At 47.1% G+C, this 21189-nt stretch overlaps 8 protein-coding genes across 8 annotated transcripts in view; 6 read left to right on the forward strand and 2 right to left on the reverse strand.

The window, feature by feature from the left end:
• Positions 1-491: 491 nt before the first annotated feature.
• LY89DRAFT_734547 (formamidase) lies at positions 492-2586 on the forward strand (the record flags this gene model as incomplete). The annotated part of the gene is made up of 3 exons (XM_018219921.1): positions 492-625; positions 677-735; positions 1568-2586. The coding sequence occupies 3 exons, from the start codon at positions 492-494 to the stop codon at positions 2584-2586; spliced, it is 1212 nt and encodes a 403-aa protein (XP_018070805.1).
• Positions 2490-5147, reverse strand: LY89DRAFT_685416 (uncharacterized protein). Its single transcript, XM_018215079.1, has one exon. It carries the CDS (start codon positions 4754-4756, stop codon positions 2966-2968), a length of 1791 nt encoding a protein of 596 aa, XP_018070806.1. The 5' UTR covers positions 4757-5147; the 3' UTR covers positions 2490-2965.
• A 422-nt stretch (positions 5148-5569) lies between these two features.
• Positions 5570-6073, forward strand: LY89DRAFT_586491 (uncharacterized protein; the record flags this gene model as incomplete). Its single annotated transcript, XM_018209370.1, has 1 exon — positions 5570-6073. A coding segment is annotated over one exon (504 nt), but the record flags the coding sequence as incomplete, so codon positions are not given.
• Positions 6074-9348: 3275 nt separating this feature from the next.
• On the forward strand, positions 9349-11444 carry LY89DRAFT_586667 (uncharacterized protein; the record flags this gene model as incomplete). Its single annotated transcript, XM_018209380.1, has 3 exons — positions 9349-9694; positions 9756-10172; positions 10225-11444. The coding sequence occupies 3 exons, from the start codon at positions 9349-9351 to the stop codon at positions 11442-11444; spliced, it is 1983 nt and encodes a 660-aa protein (XP_018070808.1).
• Positions 11445-12280: 836 nt separating this feature from the next.
• LY89DRAFT_782704 (uncharacterized protein) lies at positions 12281-13290 on the forward strand. The gene is made up of 3 exons (XM_018222612.1): positions 12281-12557; positions 12611-13072; positions 13141-13290. Exons 1-3 carry the CDS (start codon positions 12438-12440, stop codon positions 13282-13284), a joined length of 726 nt encoding a protein of 241 aa, XP_018070809.1. The 5' UTR covers positions 12281-12437; the 3' UTR covers positions 13285-13290.
• A 314-nt stretch (positions 13291-13604) lies between these two features.
• On the reverse strand, positions 13605-16288 carry LY89DRAFT_719170 (uncharacterized protein). The gene is made up of 4 exons (XM_018218475.1): positions 15973-16288; positions 15709-15906; positions 15048-15654; positions 13605-14945 (listed from the first exon to the last, which is right to left on the reverse strand). The coding sequence occupies exons 1-4, from the start codon at positions 16243-16245 to the stop codon at positions 13909-13911; spliced, it is 2115 nt and encodes a 704-aa protein (XP_018070810.1). The 5' UTR covers positions 16246-16288; the 3' UTR covers positions 13605-13908.
• Positions 16289-17185: 897 nt separating this feature from the next.
• On the forward strand, positions 17186-18353 carry LY89DRAFT_586624 (uncharacterized protein; the record flags this gene model as incomplete). The annotated part of the gene is made up of 4 exons (XM_018209378.1): positions 17186-17336; positions 17388-17511; positions 17565-17943; positions 18021-18353. 4 exons carry the CDS (start codon positions 17186-17188, stop codon positions 18351-18353), a joined length of 987 nt encoding a protein of 328 aa, XP_018070811.1.
• Positions 18354-19702: 1349 nt separating this feature from the next.
• The window catches only part of LY89DRAFT_749160 (Metallo-dependent phosphatase), a gene marked incomplete at its 5' end in the record, with an annotated part of 4571 nt that continues 3084 nt past the window's right edge, over positions 19703-21189 (forward strand). The window contains 4 exons of the mRNA XM_018221170.1: positions 19703-19847; positions 19910-20459; positions 20513-20689; positions 20776-21174. Coding sequence (XP_018070812.1) covers positions 19703-19847; positions 19910-20459; positions 20513-20689; positions 20776-21174 — 1271 coding nt within the window. The remainder of the gene's footprint in view (positions 19848-19909; positions 20460-20512; positions 20690-20775; positions 21175-21189) is intronic.

Raw genomic sequence — 21189 nt, forward strand, 5'->3', positions numbered from 1 at the left:
CTAACAGCATAGAATCTTCTTTCTCTGTCTCGTTTCTCATACAGGGACCGAAGCCCGAGCTGGGTAGATCTTTCGCTAGTGCTCTTATACCTGGGGCGCCAAGGGTTTGTATGAGTTCGGCTATGATTTCTTGGAATGCAAGCTTCTGCTTCTCTAGTCTCTCTTCACGGGTGGGTATTGACCGCTGGACTACTTTTACACTTGTTTCACTGCATTCAAGTGTGATGCTACCATTGCCCACCAGAAAGAAATTCAAAAAAAGCAAGAATCTCCACGCCTCCAAATCGGAGCTGAACTATGCATTTGCTCGTGCTCCAGCAATACTGTATCCTTCTGGCTTAGGCTCAGACACCATAGCGGCCAGAAGTGAAATTGAATAGTTTCCAGATTTATCTTTTCTATGTTGTGATTACATCGAACGACATTGGATTCTTCTTTGAACTCGCACCTAGAATAATATCGCGCTCCGTCGAGACCACACGCACACAGACATGGGTCCAAGAGAGAACTCTCCATACTTCAAGTACAAGAATGGTCTCGATCCCCAGCTAATACGCCTGGGATCGCTGACTCTCGGCTATGCCAACCCTCGTCTCGAAGAACCCTACAATCATGCCGACATTTTGTAAGTTGCGAAAGTTCAACTTGAGCGACCACATGCTGATCTTTGACGAAGGGAAGCTGAATCCTCGAAGTTGATGACTATCGACGACCGAGAACAATGTTTCATACTCAGTAATACTAAGAAAAATCATGACTTCGGCGTAGGCATTTCAGTGCTTGTAGACTTGACTACCAAGAATATTATGTTGTAACTGATTCTTTTGACTGTAATTGCCTCATATCAAATGAAGAAAGCTCTCGGTCGAGCAATACGGTTTGTCCGAACCTGCCTGATCTGGAGACAAGTAAGATTTAAGTCTTGCTTAGGTAGGCATACCTAGAGTTCGAGAATCCAAGTGGGCAAGAAATGGTGTTTGACTTGAATCTCTGAACCGTCATAAGAAAGAATGCAAAGCTGGATGTATTATCTCTTAAGAAACATTTCGCAGGAGGACAGCGTATTATTGTAGGGCACTGTCCGAGTTGCAGCTTGATGTGCACCCCTCCATCACGTGGTTTACCCGCGATACACCTATAGTAAGTCTTGTCGGGGATCTTTTTCCTTTCAATCCATGATCAAGTATGAGATACGAATCTCTCTCTCTATCCAATCTTATTATTTTGCGCTTATCGGGTTGTGCTTGACCCTGGACAAGTCAAGACCGCAATGACGTTGAAATTCAAAGGTGGGCTGTCCTCTTCCCCTCATACTCATATTCATATCCGGTACGAGAGTCTCTCAGCAGGAATAAAGTTTAACGCAACGACCGTTCTGGAAGTTGTAATATTGACAACCTTTGAAAAGAATAGCTGCTCGGTCCCTGACATTGTTCTCACTCAATATCAAATTAAGATCATTTTAAGTCTTTTACTAAATAGTACGCCAAGATTCGAAAGTGTATGTTTGATATACCCAATTCATTTCTACACACCAATCTTCCTCTCCGTATTCACATATCTCTAGTCTCCAATAAAATGTCAGGATCCAGCTTAGGCGGCCTAAACAAAGGTCCCAACTCTATCGTCATCGGCCTCTGCCAATCCCAACTCTTCTCCGTGACCACAGCCCCCGAGCTCCAAAGTGCACTCTCCCACATCCTCTCCCTGATAACCAAAGCTCGCAATGGCTACCCACACATGGATATGATAGTATTCCCCGAATACATGCTCCACGGCCTCAGCATGTGCACTGAGGACTCCATCCTCTGCTCCCTCGACGGCCCCGAAGTCTCAGCTCTCAAGCTACGCTGCGCCGAAGCCAAAATCTGGGGATGTTTCAGCATCATGGAGCGCAACACACTTCTCCCTTCCGCACCGTGGAATACTGGGATCGTGATTAATTCCTCTGGCGAATTGGTGAATTACTATAGGAAAATGCACCCGTGGGTCCCTGTTGAACCTTGGTATCCTGGAAATCAAGGGATTCCTGTCTTCAAAGGACCGAGGGGAGTGCCAATGGCGCACATTATTTGCCATGATGGGCAATTTCCTGAGATGGCTCATGAAGCGGCGTATAAAGGTGCCGAGATCTTGCTTCGTACAGCGGGTTATACGTCTCCTATCAAAAACTCCTGGGAGATCACGAATCGTTCCAATGCGTTTTGTAATTTGATGTGGACGTGTAGTGTAGCTTTGGCTGGGAGCGATGGGACATTTAACTCAATGGGAGAAGCTATGTTTTGTAATCCAGAGGGAGAGATCGTGAGGAAAGGAGATGGGGTTGCTGATGAGATCTTTGCTTGCGGGATTGATATTCGGGATGTGGGTGAGAAGAGACAGCATTGGGGAGTGGAGAATAATTTGTATCAATTTGGACATCGGGGGTACACGGCTGTGGAAGGAGGGGCGGGAGATTGTCCGTATAGTTATATGCAGGATTTGGTCGCGGGAAAGTATAAGCAGGTTGAGGAAGAGAAGGTTCTGGTTACAGATGGGACGAGTTGTGGATTTGAAAAGCCCACAGCAGCATACACTGTCGATTAAAACCGAATACACCATAGACAAGTGCATCTGTAACAAGAGAAAAACATGAAAGAGGAAGGCAGCAAATATCAAAGAGTGGTTGGGCTTTGTCCACATATCAATCACCAGTATTTGAAATTCGAAGACCCAAATTTGAAGGCTAGAGAGACCGTCTTGGAATATGGGTACATCGTTGAATTTATAACACAAAGGCAACTTTCGTCAATTCGCCACATCATGGAATAGGGTATCATTCTAAAGTCACTACTCTATATCGCGCCCCAAGCCTCCGAAACTCAAACATCCACTTCAACGCCAGTAACGGGAAATATTAAGTTAAACCCAACGTAAAAATACATATCGGTACAAATCCGAGTAATCGTATCAAGGATTCCAAGTCTTATGCTCCTCTCCAAGCAGCAGGAATCTCAGGCGAGGGGCCATAATCAGGCTCGATATTCTCCTTCGCTTTAAAATCTCCCGGAATGGGTAGAGCTTTGGCCCACTGCCACCCTTGATTCACCCCCTTCAAGATAGCCTGACTCTTTTTCTTGGCAAGTGAGGGACGAGGCGACGAAGAAGCGTCCCCAGAATTCTGCAGGCTGAAGTAGTCTTTCGACACCTCACATCTATCTGCAGTGACAACGACGCTTGGTGGAGGAGTATGAGTGTATGGAGGAGGTGGTGGTATGGAGCCCAATCGAGAAGGGGCTGGCGGAACAGATGCTGAAGGAGACGATATTGATGGTTCTGAGGCGCGGTGTCTTTTGGTGACGTGGCTGTGACGGTGGAGACCTGAGTCCATTGTTGAAGGCATAGGCTTCCTGGCTAGATCGGATGGGGAAGCATAAGGTTGTGGCGAAGAGACTTGTGTGGAAAGGAAATTTTGTGTGGGATATGTCGACTGTAGAGTGGAATTGGTCATCGAAGGTGTCGATGTCAAAGAATGGTACCCGCTATCTTGTGTATGGTTACGAGGTGGTAATGGCGGTTTCGTCGAGAGTGTATAATTGTTTGACTGGGAACTCGTTTCAACTTGAGACATTGGAGCGATATATTGTGGTTGGTAAGAGGGTAATTGCTCCTCTTGGTCGTCTCGAGGACGATCTTGGATAGCTGACAGGTTGACAGGCAGACTTTCCGAGCGGGGATATAGATTCGGCCTGGCGAAATGCGGTGGCGATGACAGAAGATCGAGCTGCTCTGGCTGTGCCAAGTGATTTGATAGTTGAGGTGCGAGGATTGGACTCGAGTGGAGATGATTTAGTCCCAAGATCCCAAGGCCTTGACCGTCAACTTGGGCAGGAGAAGTCAACCCATGCTCTTGACTTGCCTGCTGAAATGATGGTTCGGCTGCAGGTTCCTGGAATCCTGCTCGGCGTTTCTCCATTTCGAATTGCAATAGCTCCATCCTACGCAACATGTCCAGTTGCGCCTCGGTCAGGGGAACATGCTCACCATCATGGCTGATCGAATTCGGAATTGGCTGAGGGTTCGGAAGAGACTGGCTCTGCGCGACATGGTCAAAAGTTGGTTGAAACAATACCGAGTCTTCATCTACAAAAGGCGTAGCAACAGGTCCAGTTTTTACCGTGTCTGCTATGCTTGCAGAGTCCATAGGCCAGGTATGCGAAGTATGCAGCATCGGATTATACACACTAGATTCTGCCAGTGCACCGTCGAGATTCAAATGATCCATTGTCTGCTGAAGCTTGATCTCATCTTCTGCTGCTTTCTTCCTGACATACTCATCATGAGTATGAACGAGAACAGCACCCGAACCACCAAGAGCGGCCTGAGTGCTTGCATACTCAAGTCCATGATGAACTGCAGCTCCGATGGCCAGATCAGCCGTTCCGGGTGGCACGATGCCAAGAGTCAAGCCACTGACCGCTCCCGATACACCTACGGCGGCCAGCACGTCTCGTTTCCGAGTATGTGGAGAGGCGCCTCGAGCTTGGAGGCCGGCCTCGATGATTTCCATCTTCTTGCGAGCATTATGAATGCGTGGAGCCGAAACACCCAGACCTACAAGCGATATGCCTGCTGTGTATGGCATCAAGAGGACAGAGGTGGCTGTCCCGGTCGCCCCAGCGGAAATCTGGCGAGTGTAGTTTTCCCATTCCTTTTGGAGTTGCTCCGCAGTCATAACATTGCATTTCTTTTGGTATGCTTCGTAATCGAAAGGCATCCTGTCGTAAAACCGGTCGAGACCAAGAAGGAACGTTTCCGTTCAAACGTATATGGGGAGCCTGAGCTGGCGTGTTCCTGAGCTGTTGAAAAAGCTTTGCCCTGAGTCGTGAGATCAAATGCGATCGAAGGAGAGGGTTCGCCTCAATCCGTTGCTAATCAACTGAGACATGCGCCATCCAACTCCGGTCTAGTCGTATGACTGATAAGATGGCGAACAAAAGCTTGTCTGGACGCTTCTGGCGAAAGAAACAAAATGCCCTGGATTCGACGTCTGGAATGAGTGAGTGAGGTGGATATTGAGTTGAAAGAAAGTGTGGGTCGAGGAGATCAAGAAAGCGGGAGGGCAAGAGGGGGATGAAGGCTTGAAACTCTCCGCGTTCAACAGCCTTACAGTACTGCAAGCTCCTGTCTGACTACATGGGAATGTTGCGGCGAAGCCCACGTTGTGCACAACACCAATATTCCATCCATGGTACCAGCCAACCGGGGCACCCAGCTTGTCTCAGTCTGTCTGCAGGTCGAGCCCGAGTGCAACATTCATTTTTCAAGCTTAACCTAATCCGGCAGAAAGTTCGGACGGAAATGGTGTGTGGTGGTTGGACAGAAGATGTTTGGCCCCCAAGATGACCTATTCTCGGAATCCATCATCCTTACCCATGTAAGGACCCAAACAGGGACCGGCATGAGAGTCACATCGGAGACACAAGATTATGTGAGGATGAAACTAATCAACGATTGTTTATGTTCATAATGATACTCTCACATTCGCCTGGGTTCTCGAATCCTTCTGCTCGAGATGAACAAGATGGTCATGCCATGCTGTGAGTTGAGTGGCTCAAAAGGTCTCGCGGTCGACGGTCCCGACGCAGGGGAGGGAATTTATCAAGTCCTTCGAGACGACGGCGATCACCAAAAGATCAGGATCCTGACCCTGTTGCCAAGCAGCGACAAGAAAACGCAGATCAAGTGTAGCCTCGAAATCGTCTCTTTAAAGGACCACGCATCCTACACGGCCTTATCATATACTTGGGGCGATTGGGTCGATCGACGTGAGATATTTATCGATGGCCACCCTCTCTTGATAACTGCGAATCTCCACGAAGCTCTGAAGCGCTTTCGAAAGTCCCAAGATTCTATTAAGCTTTGGGTAGATGCTATTTGCATCAACCAGAAGGATTTGCCCGAACGAGACAGCCAAGTTCGATTGATGCGTGAGATTTTTTGTCAAGCTGAACAAACATGGCTTTGGCTTGGAATAGAAGCAGATGCGAGTGAAAAGGCTCTCAATCTTATTGAGCGCTTGTCGACAATCTACTTACGTTCTTGCCCTCCTTGGGATACCAGACCAGAATCTGCAGACAAGAAGCTTTGGGGATCACTCGAGTCTCACAGCAACGAAGATGAGCTCATTGCATTGAGTGGTCTTCTGGCTAGAGATTATTGGTACCGTGTTTGGGTCGTACAGGAAATCGCAGTGTCGAGTGAGATCGTGATATCATGCGGAGAGCGCAAACTCTCATGGGACTCGGTTCTTTTCGCTGCCTATCTGCTTGACCAACAACTCGAGTATAGGGACCTTGTTCATGGCCATCGCGTTGGCCAGAAGCGTACCCGAGGAATTCAGAGTGGTATCCAGCGTATTATGTCTATTCAGAGCGTTCGGAATGACTTCCAAGGGACGAACTTTGCTGGCGAGAAGAAAGATTCTTTGCTATTCCTATTGACCAACCATCGATCGACAGAAGCCACAGAACTAAAAGATAAGTATATTGCCCTCGCCGGTCTGATTATAGAAGTGGACCCGAGTACTAGTTTACCATTCTATGACGAGTCTGTGGGATTGCAAGACGTTTATATGTTAGCTGCATACCAACTCGCATATCAATCTTTTTCATCGCAACAGATCAGACCTTTAGACTTTCTCGACTGCGCAGGAGGTCATTCAAACATCAGTGACTTACCATCATGGGTCCCTGACTGGAGTATTACCACGGGCAGAGCCACGCCGCTCCTCTATTGGCAATTGGCTGCAGAAACAGACGAGTATCTGGTGCCCATGAATGTCGTGCGTCAATTGCCACAATCGCATAAATCTACGTTTTCTTTTCAGCAGGTACAGGGGAAAGGCCGCTTGCAAGCGGAAGGGTTGAGATTCGACTCGGTAGCGGGGCTGAGCTTTAGCAATGAAAGTGTAATCAAGGCTCCGAAGCAGGAACCTTGGCCTTATCCAATGGGTGAAAAGGCTTGGAGTATATTATGGAAGACTTGTGTCCTAGATCGCGCCCACGCAGGTGCACACAAAGCTCCTTCGAGTTGGGAAAACATATTCTACCAATACGCCTCTAATCCATCCGGCGATTCTCCGCTCAGTATTCTTCATCAATGGTACAATCAGAACAAGTATTTCGAGATATGTGGCCAGACACTTGAAACAATAGTCCAAGAACGACAATCCTCAACAACACAGATGGATCATACGGATGTAACGCTAGCACACTTCAAAACTGCATTCACCAATGCCGTTGGGCACAGAAAGTTAGCAGTAACAGAAAAGGGGTATCTTTGTCTGATTCCGCAGGCTGCAGAAAGCGGAGACATTATTGCAATTTTGTTGGACTGCAATGTTCCTGTTGTATTGCGCCCCTTTGAAGCTGAGTTTATCTTCGTTGGAACTAGCTATGTGCATGGAATTATGAATGGCAAAGGGGTGGCTGGGCCGAACCTGGGGAGCTTCAGCATTCGGTGATGTCGACGAATAAAGGCTTCAATTCCACTCGAAAGGTCGCAACGAGGTCTTCCGAATTGTCTGAGACAAATGACAATGTATGGTCCATTGGAATTTGATGTATGTACAACTCAAAATGATTGGCAGGGAAAGGTAGAACAGCTTTGAAGCGGTCGGAAAGTATGAGCTTTTTGAAACAACGCAGATCGGAGCACTGAGAAGTATTAAAAAAGTACAAGAGACGGAAAGGCATTGATACTGTGATGCACTAAATGGCATCGGACGTGGTGGGATATCTCTGTGACGCGGAACTTGCGAGGAAGTCCCGTTGCGGAAAATATGCCACCCACAAGCCCTGTATCTGTATCTGTTGGAGACTCACAACAGTTTTTTTCCCCTAATAGATGGCAAGGCTGGTTCGTTTATACCCAACAATATACTACTTCCGGAACGCAAATAGCGTAGTGAGTTGAAGCTCCAATATTCTCCATCCCCAAGTGCAGAAGGGCACTCATCAGCATGAGGCAGAAGTTCACTTGAACCAAAAAGGTGGTAGGCTCTGTTGCCCACGTATTGTCGTAGCCACTGCCTCTCCTAGTCTCATTGGGAGATGCTGTATGCTCCACGCCTCGGTCTTGCGTCCACACTATAGATCTTGTCATACTGTATGTAGAGCAGTTGCATCAACGCAAACTCTTCATACCATGCATATTTCTGCAGGGAGAGCAAGAATCATGAATTGATTGACCCAGAAACTCTATATGAAGAACTTCAGGACCCAGCAGCGCAAGTTTGGTTCGAGACGAGGATACTTTCGAAAAAGGTCTGGTTGCGAGTAGACTTTGAGGCGCACATAGGGAAGGAAGAAGGTCTCCGCCGATTCTGAAAGGAGGAGGTATTGATGAACAAGTATATCGGCTGGAGTCTTCGTGTATGGATGCTAAGAAGTCGTTAAGTCGTCGCTTTTGCCTTCGACGGCAGAAATGGAGTCCTCAACTATTGGCCACTATCGGCCTACTGTTATGTCTTGGGAAGTTCAATTTGCGATCCAACTTGTTCCCTTTCTCTTAGATCTCCCGCGTCTGCCACTGGCTTGTGGTGTTCGAGAAGCGGTCGCGTGCCTCGAGGATTCGACTCGTCGTGTCCGAGTGATTATCGTAAAGTTCCGCTCGCAGAACAGACATTAGGTTTCTTGCCTTCTGCAATGAGGTATATGAAGTGAACTACGGAATGTTGAAAGTGGTCGGACGTGTAATTTAAAACGCGGGAGCGCGTTGAGTACTGCCAGGCCACCAAAGTTGATGCCTGGCTTTGTTCTCAAAATATCCTGTGCCAGGCTCTCGCATCAACCCCGTACAAATGCTTTCATGCATGAGTCCATGAGTCCATGTCCTCTTAACGTGTATCTGTTCTATGGGTTAAAGGCTTCCTTTATCTCTGGTTGAATGTTTTCACGAATCTGACGAGTCATGATTATCGCAGTCATCGCGATTCGCGGCTGAAGGAGGGAGCTGACCCAGCTGCCAAGTTGGCAGGCAGATCTGCAACTGGGATCTGTAATCTTATCTGCGAAATGACATCGACGACGCGGCTCAGATTGTCCCAAAACAAGGTTGAACCCTTGCGCGGTATTATCGAGATAATAACCTGAAATGGACAAGTACGCTCGCAAGCATCTATTATGTTCTATTCTATTGTCACATTGCAAAGATTCAACGTTTCTCATTTCTACCTCAATTGAGCCCGTACTGTACCTGTGCGTCTTGTTGTTGAGTAACGAACTTTTTTCGAACGCGTCTTCTCAAATTTCCACCGCTTGAAAACATAATGGATTGTTAGATATCAATCGAATTAATCATATCGCAATGGCTCAGCAGCCACCACCACAACCGTCGTCTTCGACAACGGAAAACCCAATTGTAGCAGTTGGACGGAAAGTAAAGTCGATCTTGAGCTCACATCAACGGCCAAGCGTTCGTATACTACGAGAGTCTTCATCGACTTCACCTCATAGAAGATCGCAAGCACAGCCCTCTGCCGCTCATTCAACTAGCTACAATGCTCCACCAATCGAGACCTCATTTGGCGATGCTCAAGATCGGACCAGCGCCCGCAAACGGTCGTTCTTTGGTCGTGAGAAAGGCTTTACCGATGATAACTCATATGAGAACGAGTATGATCAAGACACGGTAGACTTGCTAGATGTTATGGGTACTTATCACCAAGCCACGTTGACAACGAAAAATATATTGACCCTTTCCAGACCCAGAAGTATCTACACTTTCAACCCTCACAAACGTCCAAAACTCGCTCTTCGTTCCTTCACTGGGAAAACTTATCAATCGACGACCTACATACAGAATTTCCGAACGCCCTGAGGAGGCACGCACGATTGACAAGCTTAAGAATCTGTTGAAGAACATCCCTCACGCACTAAAGGAAGATGATGAGGGATCAGACGAAGCAAAGCCAGAAGGACAACAGCCATCGATGCCTTGGAAGCGTACAATTCCTGCTCCACCAATATTGTTCAACGCACAATATGCTATCCTGCCAGATGGCGAAAGGCTCGAAGGCTGGACAAATGAAGAGAAGGAAGAATTGGATGATAGGGTAAGACATATGCTTCATTCTCGACGAGCAAAATTCAAACGCTCGTTGAAAGGGTTTAGACAATATGTTCGCAGACGTAAGTTACCTTTCAAATCTCCGTTTTGTTGTCCTGAATAACAGATTTGCAGCTTTTGGTCTGTTCATCACCGTTTATGCTACTTTAATTACGCTCTTCGGAGCGGCCTGGGTTCTTTTCCTCATCGGCTGGATATCTGTAGGCTCGAAGAAAGACTACGTTGTTAACGTTGTCGACAATGTACTGGTGGCTCTTTTCGCAATCATAGGAGATGGCTTGGCCCCATTCCGCGCTGTCGACACATACCACATGGCTTTCATCGCACATTACCACCGCAAAACCTTGAAGAAACGCAAGAAGCTTGGACTCCCGGAGTTGGCCGATCACAACGATCTGCCTGATCAGCGAAAAGAGAATGTTAAGCCTGCCGAATTCGACCTCGAGAGTTTGGTTGCTCGCAGAATGCCCCGTCGTCTAGCCCGAAGAATTGCACCCAGGATACCAAAGAAATATGCACAGAGAATGATCGCTCGTAGCAAAATCGATGACCCAGCATACGAATATTCTGTCCTGACCGAAGAACAGCAAGCCAAACTCGAATACCACGAGCGCAAGTTCTCCAAAAGTCACACATTCTACAAGCCCCACGAGACTGAGACCCATTACGCGTTCCCATTCAAACTCCTCATTGCTGTCGTCGTCTTACTTGATTTCCACTCTGCGCTCCAAATCACTCTTGGTGCATGCACCTGGGGCATTCCTTATGAAACACGGCCCTTTGCTCTTACGACTGTGGTCCTTTGCTGTAGCATCACCTGCAATATCATGGGCGGTGTACTTATATCTATGGGCGACAAGCGAACACGCAAGAAGGATGTGATCGAACGCATGATGGTACAGCAACTCACCTCCGAGGCCATAGAAGAAATGGAGACACGTCGATTGAAGGAACTAGAAGAGCGAGGAGTTCTCGACCCTGCCGTGAGGAAGAGACTCGAGGACCAGAAGGAAGAAGCAGAAAACGAAGAAGTCAAGAAATCGTGGAAGAGTGTTCCATCACTGCCCAAAAAGTTGCTTGGCAAAGGAGAGGATCACAGACAGCCTTCACTGCCCCAAGAAGCTCGGAGATCTAGTGCCGACGTCGATTCGCCGACATCTCCGACTAAGAAGTCGAAGTCCAACAGTAATGTCGGTCTACCATCATTACAGGAAGACGCATCTCAGCCTTCACGGCCGAAACCAGCATTGATGAGAGGCGAGGAGCCACCAAAACAGAGTACTGGGCAGAAGGTTATGGGTTTCATCAGGAAAGCTGATATGGACAGGAGCTGAAGGCTTGCATGATCAATTCATTTCACAGCGGCCGCTCCTCACGTGCGGAGTCAGTGATGATGAATGAGATCTTAGTCTAATAAGGACGGAGTCCTTACAGTCTGAAACGCATGAGGCTGGAGTCAGGCGTCTTACAGTATATGAGCAAAGACGAGTTTCAGTTTAGAACCAAGATCCGACTAAATATGTAATTCAAATTTCTATTGGTAATCATGTCCAGATCAATTCTTTGCCTTGAGCAACTATTTCGAACTATTACAGTATGCTTCTTCTGATTTTTCTTCTGTTTAATATACCTAGGCAGGTTCCGTATATCTTCAAGGTTAGCGAGTGCGCCCATTTCCTGCTGGCAATGCATATTCCTAACTGGCAACCTGACCTAGCTACCAACCTTCCATCACGTGGAGAGTCCTTTCCCTCCTTCCAGGCAGCTATTGCGTAAGATTGCCTAACTAGGATATATTTCGGGGGTGCAAATGATTCCAGGTCGTGCTTGTAGACCACGTGACCGCTATGCGGCATAGAAGTTTCTCAGACATGTACGAAGTAGGATGTAAAGACTCCTACAAGATGAGGATCTGCTTCCTTGAGCTCCGCTGCAAACTCCCTGGTTTTTCCCGATGGTGATGTTGGAGATATTGAGGAAGTTGGGGGCACAAATGTGGATAGACTTCGCATATTGAAGGAACGACAACGCTCCTCATTTGCGATCAATTACAATCTCAATGCGGCTATTCCTTCTTTCGTTTTATTTTACCCTGATCCCCAATCGGAGCTTATGTCTCTGTCGGGTGGATTTCACTCTGTGGGTGCCGAAGCCTTCCTATTCTTGGCATGTCGGCCGCCACCAACAAGCTTAATTGTCAGCCCGTCAGCCCCGTCAGCCCGTCATCTCGAGGCCTTTAAAGTCTTTAATGCTGGAATCTGAGGCTGTCTCTCCACTGTCGAGTCTACAAACTACTAATATAACTAGTTCTGCTCTTCTCTACCACCATGTCTTATGATGCCTTGCCTCAGACTCCCAAGATGTATCCTCCATCAGCCCAGGACGTCACCCCTGGTTTCACGATAAGAAAGCAGATAGAAGAGGAGAAACTCTCACGGACGAATTATGTACTGTTCAAACCACTCGTGGTCCCAATGGCAAGATCTAATGCTAGATACAGGCCCTGAAATCCAGAATTCGAATTCTCCGCTTCATAGCTCGTGTCACAGCAACCGCTCTCGCCATCCCCACCCTCATCTTAGAAACACTCACCACCGTCAATTTCTACTCCACCCGCAACACAATCCGCGATGGGCGAGGTCCCTGGGCGAAACAAACCTCTCTTTGGCCCTCAATCATGCTTCTCGCTGCATCAGGTGTCACTGTGTTGCTTGGTTTCATGATCCTGGCTGCGTACCTTTGGGGCTCGATTCGTCATGCCAATAAAGTCAACACGTTGCAAACGAGCGTCACTGTAGTGGTAGAGCTTGCTCATCTTGGACTGTGGATCGCGGTAAGTGTGTTGTATAGAGAGGGGAAGACGGGAAAGGATCTCTGGGGGTGGGCTTGTAGTGGGACGGCGGATAGTATACAGAAGAATTTTAATGGTGTGGTGGATTTTGGGCAGGTGTGTAATAGAGGGGTAAGTTCTCCTTTCTTTGCTTCTGCGTTTCTGGGTTTAGAGAAGAGAATGTTGATGTGGGGTTGCAGACTGCCAATTGGATTCTTAGTATTGCGAATGCGGGGTTCACGATCTTTAACCTTTGCATTTTCTATTTTGTGTTGAAGAGGAGGAGTTATAAGAAAGTACAGGAGCAGTTGGCGGAGAGAAGGCTGCTAGGAACAGACTTTTGAGATGAGAAACGACTTTTTTTTACATGAGAAGTCAACGACTCCATGACATTTCTCCTGTGCATCGAATGTGACTCATTTTCTTGATATTATTTTGAGCTGGCAAAAGTGTGCCAGTAATGAAACAGGGCGGAGGCTTTCTCCATCTGGTTCTCCAGAATCATATCACTTGCAAGACGAATGTTCATTCATCTATCTTGGATAGTAGCACTGGCTCTGGGGGTTTCTCCTTTCACCTTATTGATATCTCCGATTCCGTGATTGGATCAGTTGTCCTTTTCGCGGAAGCCCTGCCGGTTCTTTCATTTCCCCTAACCTATCCCCTCAAAATTTCTGTTCCATTCTTAGGTCGCCCTTTCTATCATTTGGACATGAGCCCCTTCTCGATTGCCCAAAGAGTGTAACATTAACCTCCCATAACTTCTGTCCTTAGCCAGAACCTTCAACACTTCCTCTGTAATCTTAGCTTTGTGGTTTCTCACTTTTAACGATAGCCGCCACTCTTCTTTAAGTGCACCCTCCTCGGAGCTCCATTCCGTCAATAACAACTCATCTCCGCTCCCGGGCGTTGACCATAGTCGCGCGCAACATACTTCCTCTCAGACCTGCCCAGTTTCTTGATTCGCCTCAATTATCTCCTTTCTGCCTAGAGAAAAGCTCCATCAAATCCATTCTACTCTTCTCATTTCCAGCCGCAGCCTTCAGTACTTCTTCCGTAATCTGTGTTGTATCCCTCGCCCATGCTAGCAGAAGCGCCATAATACTATCACCACACCATACGTTCCCTGCTGCAGCTTTCAATACTGCTTCTGAAATCTGAACTTGGTCCCTGCTCTTCTCGCGTAAGAGTTTGGTCACTACATATTCACTCTCCCCGTTCCCTGCTGCAGCCTTCAACACCTTTTCCGAGATCGGAAATTGGTTTCCTATCTGTTCGAGTGAAAACTTAGTCGCCCCAAATCCAAATTTCTCGTTCCCTGCAGTGGCCTCGATTACCTCTTCGGTGACTCGGGGCTTGTCCATCCGCTTCATCCAAAGCGCCATAACTTCTTGGTCAAATGTTTTCGCGATATAGACTAGCTTCTCTTGTGAGGACCGGCTGTTGTCTTCATATCCCTTCAGAATACGTATCATCATGTTTATTTTCTCTACTCTCTCCGAGTAACCTAAATCTTGATAAGTTGATGCTAGCTTGGCCATACTACTCAGCGTATCAGGATGGTCTATTCCTTGCACTCTCTTTCTTGCCTGAATCACTTGTGCGAATAGGTCCGCTGCCGAGTCCCGTTCCAGGTGGGCATTGTGTATCGAAGCGAGGCTCTCCATGGCTTTCAACGTGAATGGGTGCTCTTTCCCAACCATTTTCTCATAGCCCTCTATTGCTTCATAAAACCTCCCTTCCACATTAGCATATTCACCAACCTCTTCAAGTATCAACGCAACGTTCCATAACCTAGTCGCTTGCGTCAAGCAACCACCAATTACTACGTTCGACTGATCCGGGATTCTCTCATTTGGCCCCATGAATCTTTCGTATTCACTTGCATTTTGCAGTTCTCCGAGAGAGTTTTTCCAATTCCAAACGAGTAGGAAATCGCGTGAGAAATTTGTTACCAATCGAAGCAGCTTAGAGACAGGTATACCCTCTCCTTTCAGATCCAAATCTTCCAATCGAGTAGCTGCGATCATGATGACCGTAAAGTGATCTCTAGATCGTCAGATGATTGTAGGCTTTGAAGTCCCTTCAAGAACGCAGACAAGGTCACCCTTGCGCAGGGACTTTGCTGAGACGTGAAGCATCCAACAAGCTTCTCGGTCCTTCCATCTTAATTGCACGGTCCTCTTTGTGAATTTGATATTCACTTCCTGTCTATCATCGAACGTCGAAGCCCTTCTGATTGATTTCACTTGGCCTAGAATGCATCCTTTGCTCTTGAATATGGCCATCTCTGTATCTTTCCAGGTCTCCACGTCTACCTTCTCACCGAGAAGGAATTTGATAAGTCGTTTCAAGAGGTCCTCCCATGGAATACCGTAGTTAGGCGACAGGCTAGATCTGCTGAGGCTATCAGAGCTCATACCTAGTAAGGCATATACTTTGTCGTGGAGCATCGTAGCTTCGTGTGTATGATACTTATCCAGTAGTTCACCCAAAGGACAGATACCTTGAGAGATTTCACTGGTCGAATATTTCGGACGGAAGGTTGCACCTTTAATCAGGTAGGTTACTGAATCTATCAGACTTTGCACGGCTGGGTAGGCGGCAAAGAATTTCATGAACGGCTCCACACCTAAGCAGAAAGCGAATCCGTCAATCTCTGTCGATCCACACCGAATCAAAACATGTCGAGCTGCACCAACTTCTTCAAGTACCTGCATACAATGTCAACAACGTATGTAGGCAATATCTAGTGTTTAATGCCTCACCCATATGCGCCTAAACCACGGTCTTTGGAGTAGCTTAAGAGTCACTTCATGGAGCGGTTTGTCGTTCAGGGATATGTTGGACTTATTGCTGGCGACCGTACGAATTGCTTCGATTGCTCGGTCGCTATCATCTGCCGCTACTCCAAGCCAGACAATCACACAACTCGCTGGGCCATAAATCCTCGCCATAAGTTGAATCTAGTGTTCTTTCTCTTGTTCGTCCGTTTGGTTGATACAGATAGCATCTATCCATATGATTCGTACTATCAAGGGATCTCGAAGTTGTCCCAGAGCCTTGTGGAGATTTTCGGTAAGCTTGAGGTAATGTTCATCAATACGAATCGAAACTGTAGCTTTTGGGTCACCCCATACGTATGATAAAGCCTCGTAATGGTGCGTCAGTCTGCCAGAGACTTGGAGAAAGCACTCAAAGAGCTCGCATTCGATCTCAGCCTGCTCATTCTCGTTCGGCTTCAGACGAAGCAGGCGAATGCTGTCGAGTCTCTCTGAGAGTGGAGCGTATGAGTATTGAGACATGGAGAAAGAAATCGTATACTGAGATTCTTGTTTACGATAACCGTGATGGAGTGTTTTAAGAATCTCATGTTGTCTTACGTTCGAAGATCAAGTGAGGCTAGAGTCTAACGCGCCTCTCAGTCACGTGAAAGGTCAATTCGCGCTGCACAGTACTAGGCAGATCGCGTATACCTCCTGATTGGCTATGATAAAAGTCGTTTTAATCGTGTAAAAATCTGTCCAGTGAATATATGTATGATTGAAAGCTGGTGGATCGAAATTGAATTTACAGCAGACCCTCGCTTCGGCCGCTAACTAACGAAAAGGGGGAAGAATCTCATCCTCGACCGTTGAACGTTATCCCTCGGTACCGGAACGATATCGACATTTGGAATCTGGCATCACATTTCCTGGAAACATTCTTCGCCATCTCCTCAACGCCTTTGAACTTCGCTTATACACACGATTGTGTAAAACTTACTCAACAGGAATTGAAGATCCAGAACAAACATCGATTAAATACTCCACCCGGCTACGAGTATCCGAGATCTTGGCATCTTCTCGATCTAAAAACTGACTATCGTCGGAGTACGAACGTTGCCAATGGCAAGGCCATGTCCGCGTATAGCACCAATCAGACAGGGGTATGTGTATGTAGACATGAGCCACAATAACCCCACCAAATGCGGTCATCTGCTGGACCTTCACTTCATAAGTATTTCAACTTTTTCATTCCTTCGTTCTTCCTTATTCTTCCGGAATCGAAGTTTTCATATTTCCAAATCTGTTTCTCGATTCCTCTCTCGATTTATGAACTATAGATTTGTCACATTCATTCACAATTGTGCCATCTCTCGTTCATAATGAGATTTTCATCGGTTACATGACTGAAAATCCGAGAAGGTTGTTCGACACTGGAAAATTTACTTGGAGAAAGAATTGGAGAAAGAACTGGAAAAAGATGCCTTCGAACTCAAAGGAACATCAACAAAAAGAGAAGGGTGACAATGTCTCTGAAGCGACAGACTCAAATCGAAATTTGATGCGTGGAATATTCGAGCTTGCTAGACTACACAAACCAGAGCTCACGCTTCTAGCATGGTACCCCTCAGGTACAGTTCTCCAGTCATTCATCTTCCATAAAGCTGAGCTAACAAATTTAGTATGGACTCTTTGCCTCGTCATCCACACGCTGGGACAACCGATGGGTGCCTTCGATTTCTTTTCCATGGTTTTCAAGAATTACCTTATTGTTGCTCTTACTCACTCTACATGCTGCACCATGAAGTACGCCAACCATTTCCTACTCTGAGATTATAGGACTAACAAAAGACTTTCAGCGATATACTTGACCGCAACATCGATGGACTCATCCCCCGTACCGCCTCTCGACCTCTCCCATCAGGCATGGTCTCTCTGCGTACCGCCATATTCGCGTTCATTGGGTGGGCAGCAGTGACACTTTCTACGACTGCCTATCTCCAAGGGGCGTACTCTCTCGTTCTCTGGACGCCGGCGTGGATTTTAAGTCTCCTTTACCCACTTGGGAAGCGTTTCATTGATTTCCCACAATTGATACTCGGATCTGCTTGTGCTTGGGTTTTGCTCCCAGCTTGGGTCAACGGAGGAGGCGGTGTGTTTGGAAGGGAAGAATTGACCCCTATGGTGTTCTTTATTATCTTCTGGATCATGTATATTGATATGTTTTATGCTACTATGGTAAGCCCTTTTCCTCTTATACAAGATACCATCGACCTTTCAGGCCAATTCTTGTCTGACGCTAAGCCCCCTCATAGGACAGTGAACACGACATCTCAGCCGGTGTCAGGACCTTGGCCGTAACCCTCAAGCCTCGAATCCATTTCTACCTCTCACTTCTGGCTGGTCTGCAGCTTCTGTGCCTCTCAATTCTCGCATATCGCGTTGAGCGCTCTGCACTCTTTTGGGTGCTAGGCGTCGGTGTGTGGGCTGTGAATAACGTTTGGCATATCAGTGGCCTACGTATTGTGGATGGAAATTGGGCTGCTGGGTCAGGCCATACTATTTTTGTCAGGAACATTGGTTTGGGGCTTTGGCTGACTGTGGTTGAAGTGTTGGAACTCTGGAGTAATGGAAGGTTGGCGTTCTGATGTGCCAAGAAGTACATATCACGACACAGAAAGGAGATACAATAAATCGTGCCAGCCATGTCATCCAAAGCCGAAGGTCAATGACCATTGATCAGACAGGGAAATCCACAGAATCTGAAAACATTCAGACGTCTTCTAATACTTACACTGAAGACTAAATCTTCTGAAGCTTGCTCTTTGCAAGTGATTTGTAGCTGTGGTTTCGTTCCAGCGATGTTGAAGCCAAGTGGTACCCCGCCATGGCACGTGATCGTGCACTAAACTTTTTGGATAGCTGTTGGATTTCGATCAGGGCTCTTCTCAAAGTCTCATCCACAAACAAGTATGAAGCTCGTGCACATGCTACTTTCTCTGGCTGTGCTTTGTCTGAATTCCTTTTGCTATTCCGTGTCTCTGATGTTCAGCTCAAGCTTAAACGCTGACGTGCCGCTGCGGCTGCTTGCGCCCGTCTTACCACAGCGTCGGTGACCGTACTAGCTATTCATTTGCATCCTTCGCCTTATTACCGTTTTCCTCTGTAATTTTCCGTCCTTCAATGTAAATATCCATCATTTACAACTCGAGGAACGCTTTCCATCCCTTTTGTGTTACCCCTTTTAGCTGCAGGAATATTCCAACAACCACCATACCTTCGTCCTTTTCAGGGAGTCAGGCGTCCACTGAGAGAATCCTCACGTCTAATCGATAGCACGTTCTTTGTCTCATTTCCAAGCCTCAAAATAGTTCAGGAGAACACGGAAGCTTGAGTAGCCTAATTGTTACCTTGAATCCAGTCGTGTTGAAGCTGTATGGCTGTTTTCAGGGGCACGTGGGCTTTAGTGAGCCCACGTGCCTCGTAATTAATTTTCTCAAGTCCCTAGAACAGACCCTAACGTCCAAGTGGCTGGAAACCATGGAGGATCCCTCGATCTTTTCTTCTTCGTGCCTTCTGGCGCCGATGTCTGTTCTGCATTGGGAAATCGTGCACCTGCTTTATGCATGTCGTACCTCTCGGCGCTATTCCTGTTCCGTTCTTTTAGCTGTCAAGAAGCTCTAGATTCACCACTTCCATACAGACCACGAATCAACCATGTCAATTCAGACACATCCAGGTCCCTGGGGCACTTCTGTTGCAGCGGCAGATCTGTACCTAGAGTGGTTCTATTGATTTAGGCTGAAAATTTACAGGCCAGAATCAAGTAGCTTCACCAGCCTAGGCATCTCAAATGGCTCCGCGTTATCACAGCGGCACGAAATGCATGCGCTTCATCACAAAGCACTATGATGGGGTTGTTATACAAGGAGAACAATTATAAAGCTGGGACCTTACACCTCATCCTTACCCAAGAATCCGATCAACTATGTTTACAATGCGCTGCTTCAGCCGGCTGCTTATTGCCGCAACGGCTCTTACCAGAGCTCTTGCTCAGTACAATGATGGCTACGAGACCGTCAACTCGCCGACCGACCCAGTGCAGATCCGTCTGGCATACCAAGGACCAACAGCCATGATGGGTGAGTGATTACTGGTGCAGCAAAGCACGTCAACATAGATACTAAACATTATACTTCTATAGTCTCCTGGAACACTTTTTCTCAACTCACAAACCCCACTGTCTCTTATGGCCTTAGCCCTAACGCTCTGACTCAGACCGCCTCTTCGTCTGTATCCGTCACATACCCAACTTCATTGACTTACAACAATCACGTGAACATCACTGGCCTGGCTCCATTCACCACGTATTACTACCTTCCTCAGTACAGCAATGCCACCACCCCGTACACCTTCACCACTGCTCGTGCTGCTGGCGACCAGACTCCCTACACCGTGGGCGTCGTTGTGGATATGGGTACGTTTGGTGCTCTCGGATTGAGCACTGTGGTTGGGACAGGCGCAGCAAACCCCCTAGCAGTCAATGAGCAGACAACTATTGCAGCCCTTACAGAAATGATTGATAGTTACGAGTTCATTGTCCATGCTGGAGACATCGCATATGCCGATTACTGGCTCAAGGAAGAGATCCAGAATTACCTCCCAACCACGACCCCTGCCCAAGGTGCTGTCGTCTATGAGAGCATATTGAACGCTTTCTTCGATGAGATGAACATAATTACATCTCAAAAAGCGTATGTTTCCAGGCACACTTTCATATTTCACGAAGGTTAACTTTTTTCCATAGTTATATGGTGAATCCTGGAAACCATGAAGCTAATTGTGATAATGGTGGAACCACCAACAAGACGAGCGGACAAAAGTATACGTCCTCAATTTGCTTAGCAGGTCAGACGGACTTCACTGGCTACATAAACAATTGGCGTATGCCCTCCGGACCTTCTAGTGGTGTGGGAAACTTCTGGTAAGTTATGTTTAATTCAATTATCTTCCCGAAATCTTTCTCTGAAACTTCCTGGATTCAGAAAGGGCTAACAAATATGTTGCTAGGCATTCTTACGATTATGGAATGACGCATTTCATTCACATCGATACCGAAACTGATCTTGGAAACGGTCTCGTAGGCCCTGATGAAGGAAGTCCCGAATATGGTGGGCCTTTTGGCAGTTATACTAACCAGCAAGTCGACTGGCTAACAGCCGATCTGGCTGCTGCTGTCAACCGCACATTGACACCATGGGTGGTAGTATTTGGCCATCGAGGCTGGTATCTTTCTGCTTCCGGCTCTGTCTGTGCAAATTGTCAGACCGCATTTGAAAATCTCTTCTACGAATACGGAGTGGACCTGTACATCAATGGGCATGCTCATCTTTATGAAAGAACTGCTCCAATTTACAACGGGATCCTTGATCCCAATGGCCTTACGAACATGGGGACAAAAGTCCGTGCGTTCAGGCTGTAGAA

This window comes from Mollisia scopiformis, assembly GCF_001500285.1.
Source record: "Mollisia scopiformis unplaced genomic scaffold LY89scaffold_13, whole genome shotgun sequence".
In the NCBI taxonomy this organism is placed as follows: domain Eukaryota; kingdom Fungi; phylum Ascomycota; class Leotiomycetes; order Helotiales; family Mollisiaceae; genus Mollisia; species Mollisia scopiformis.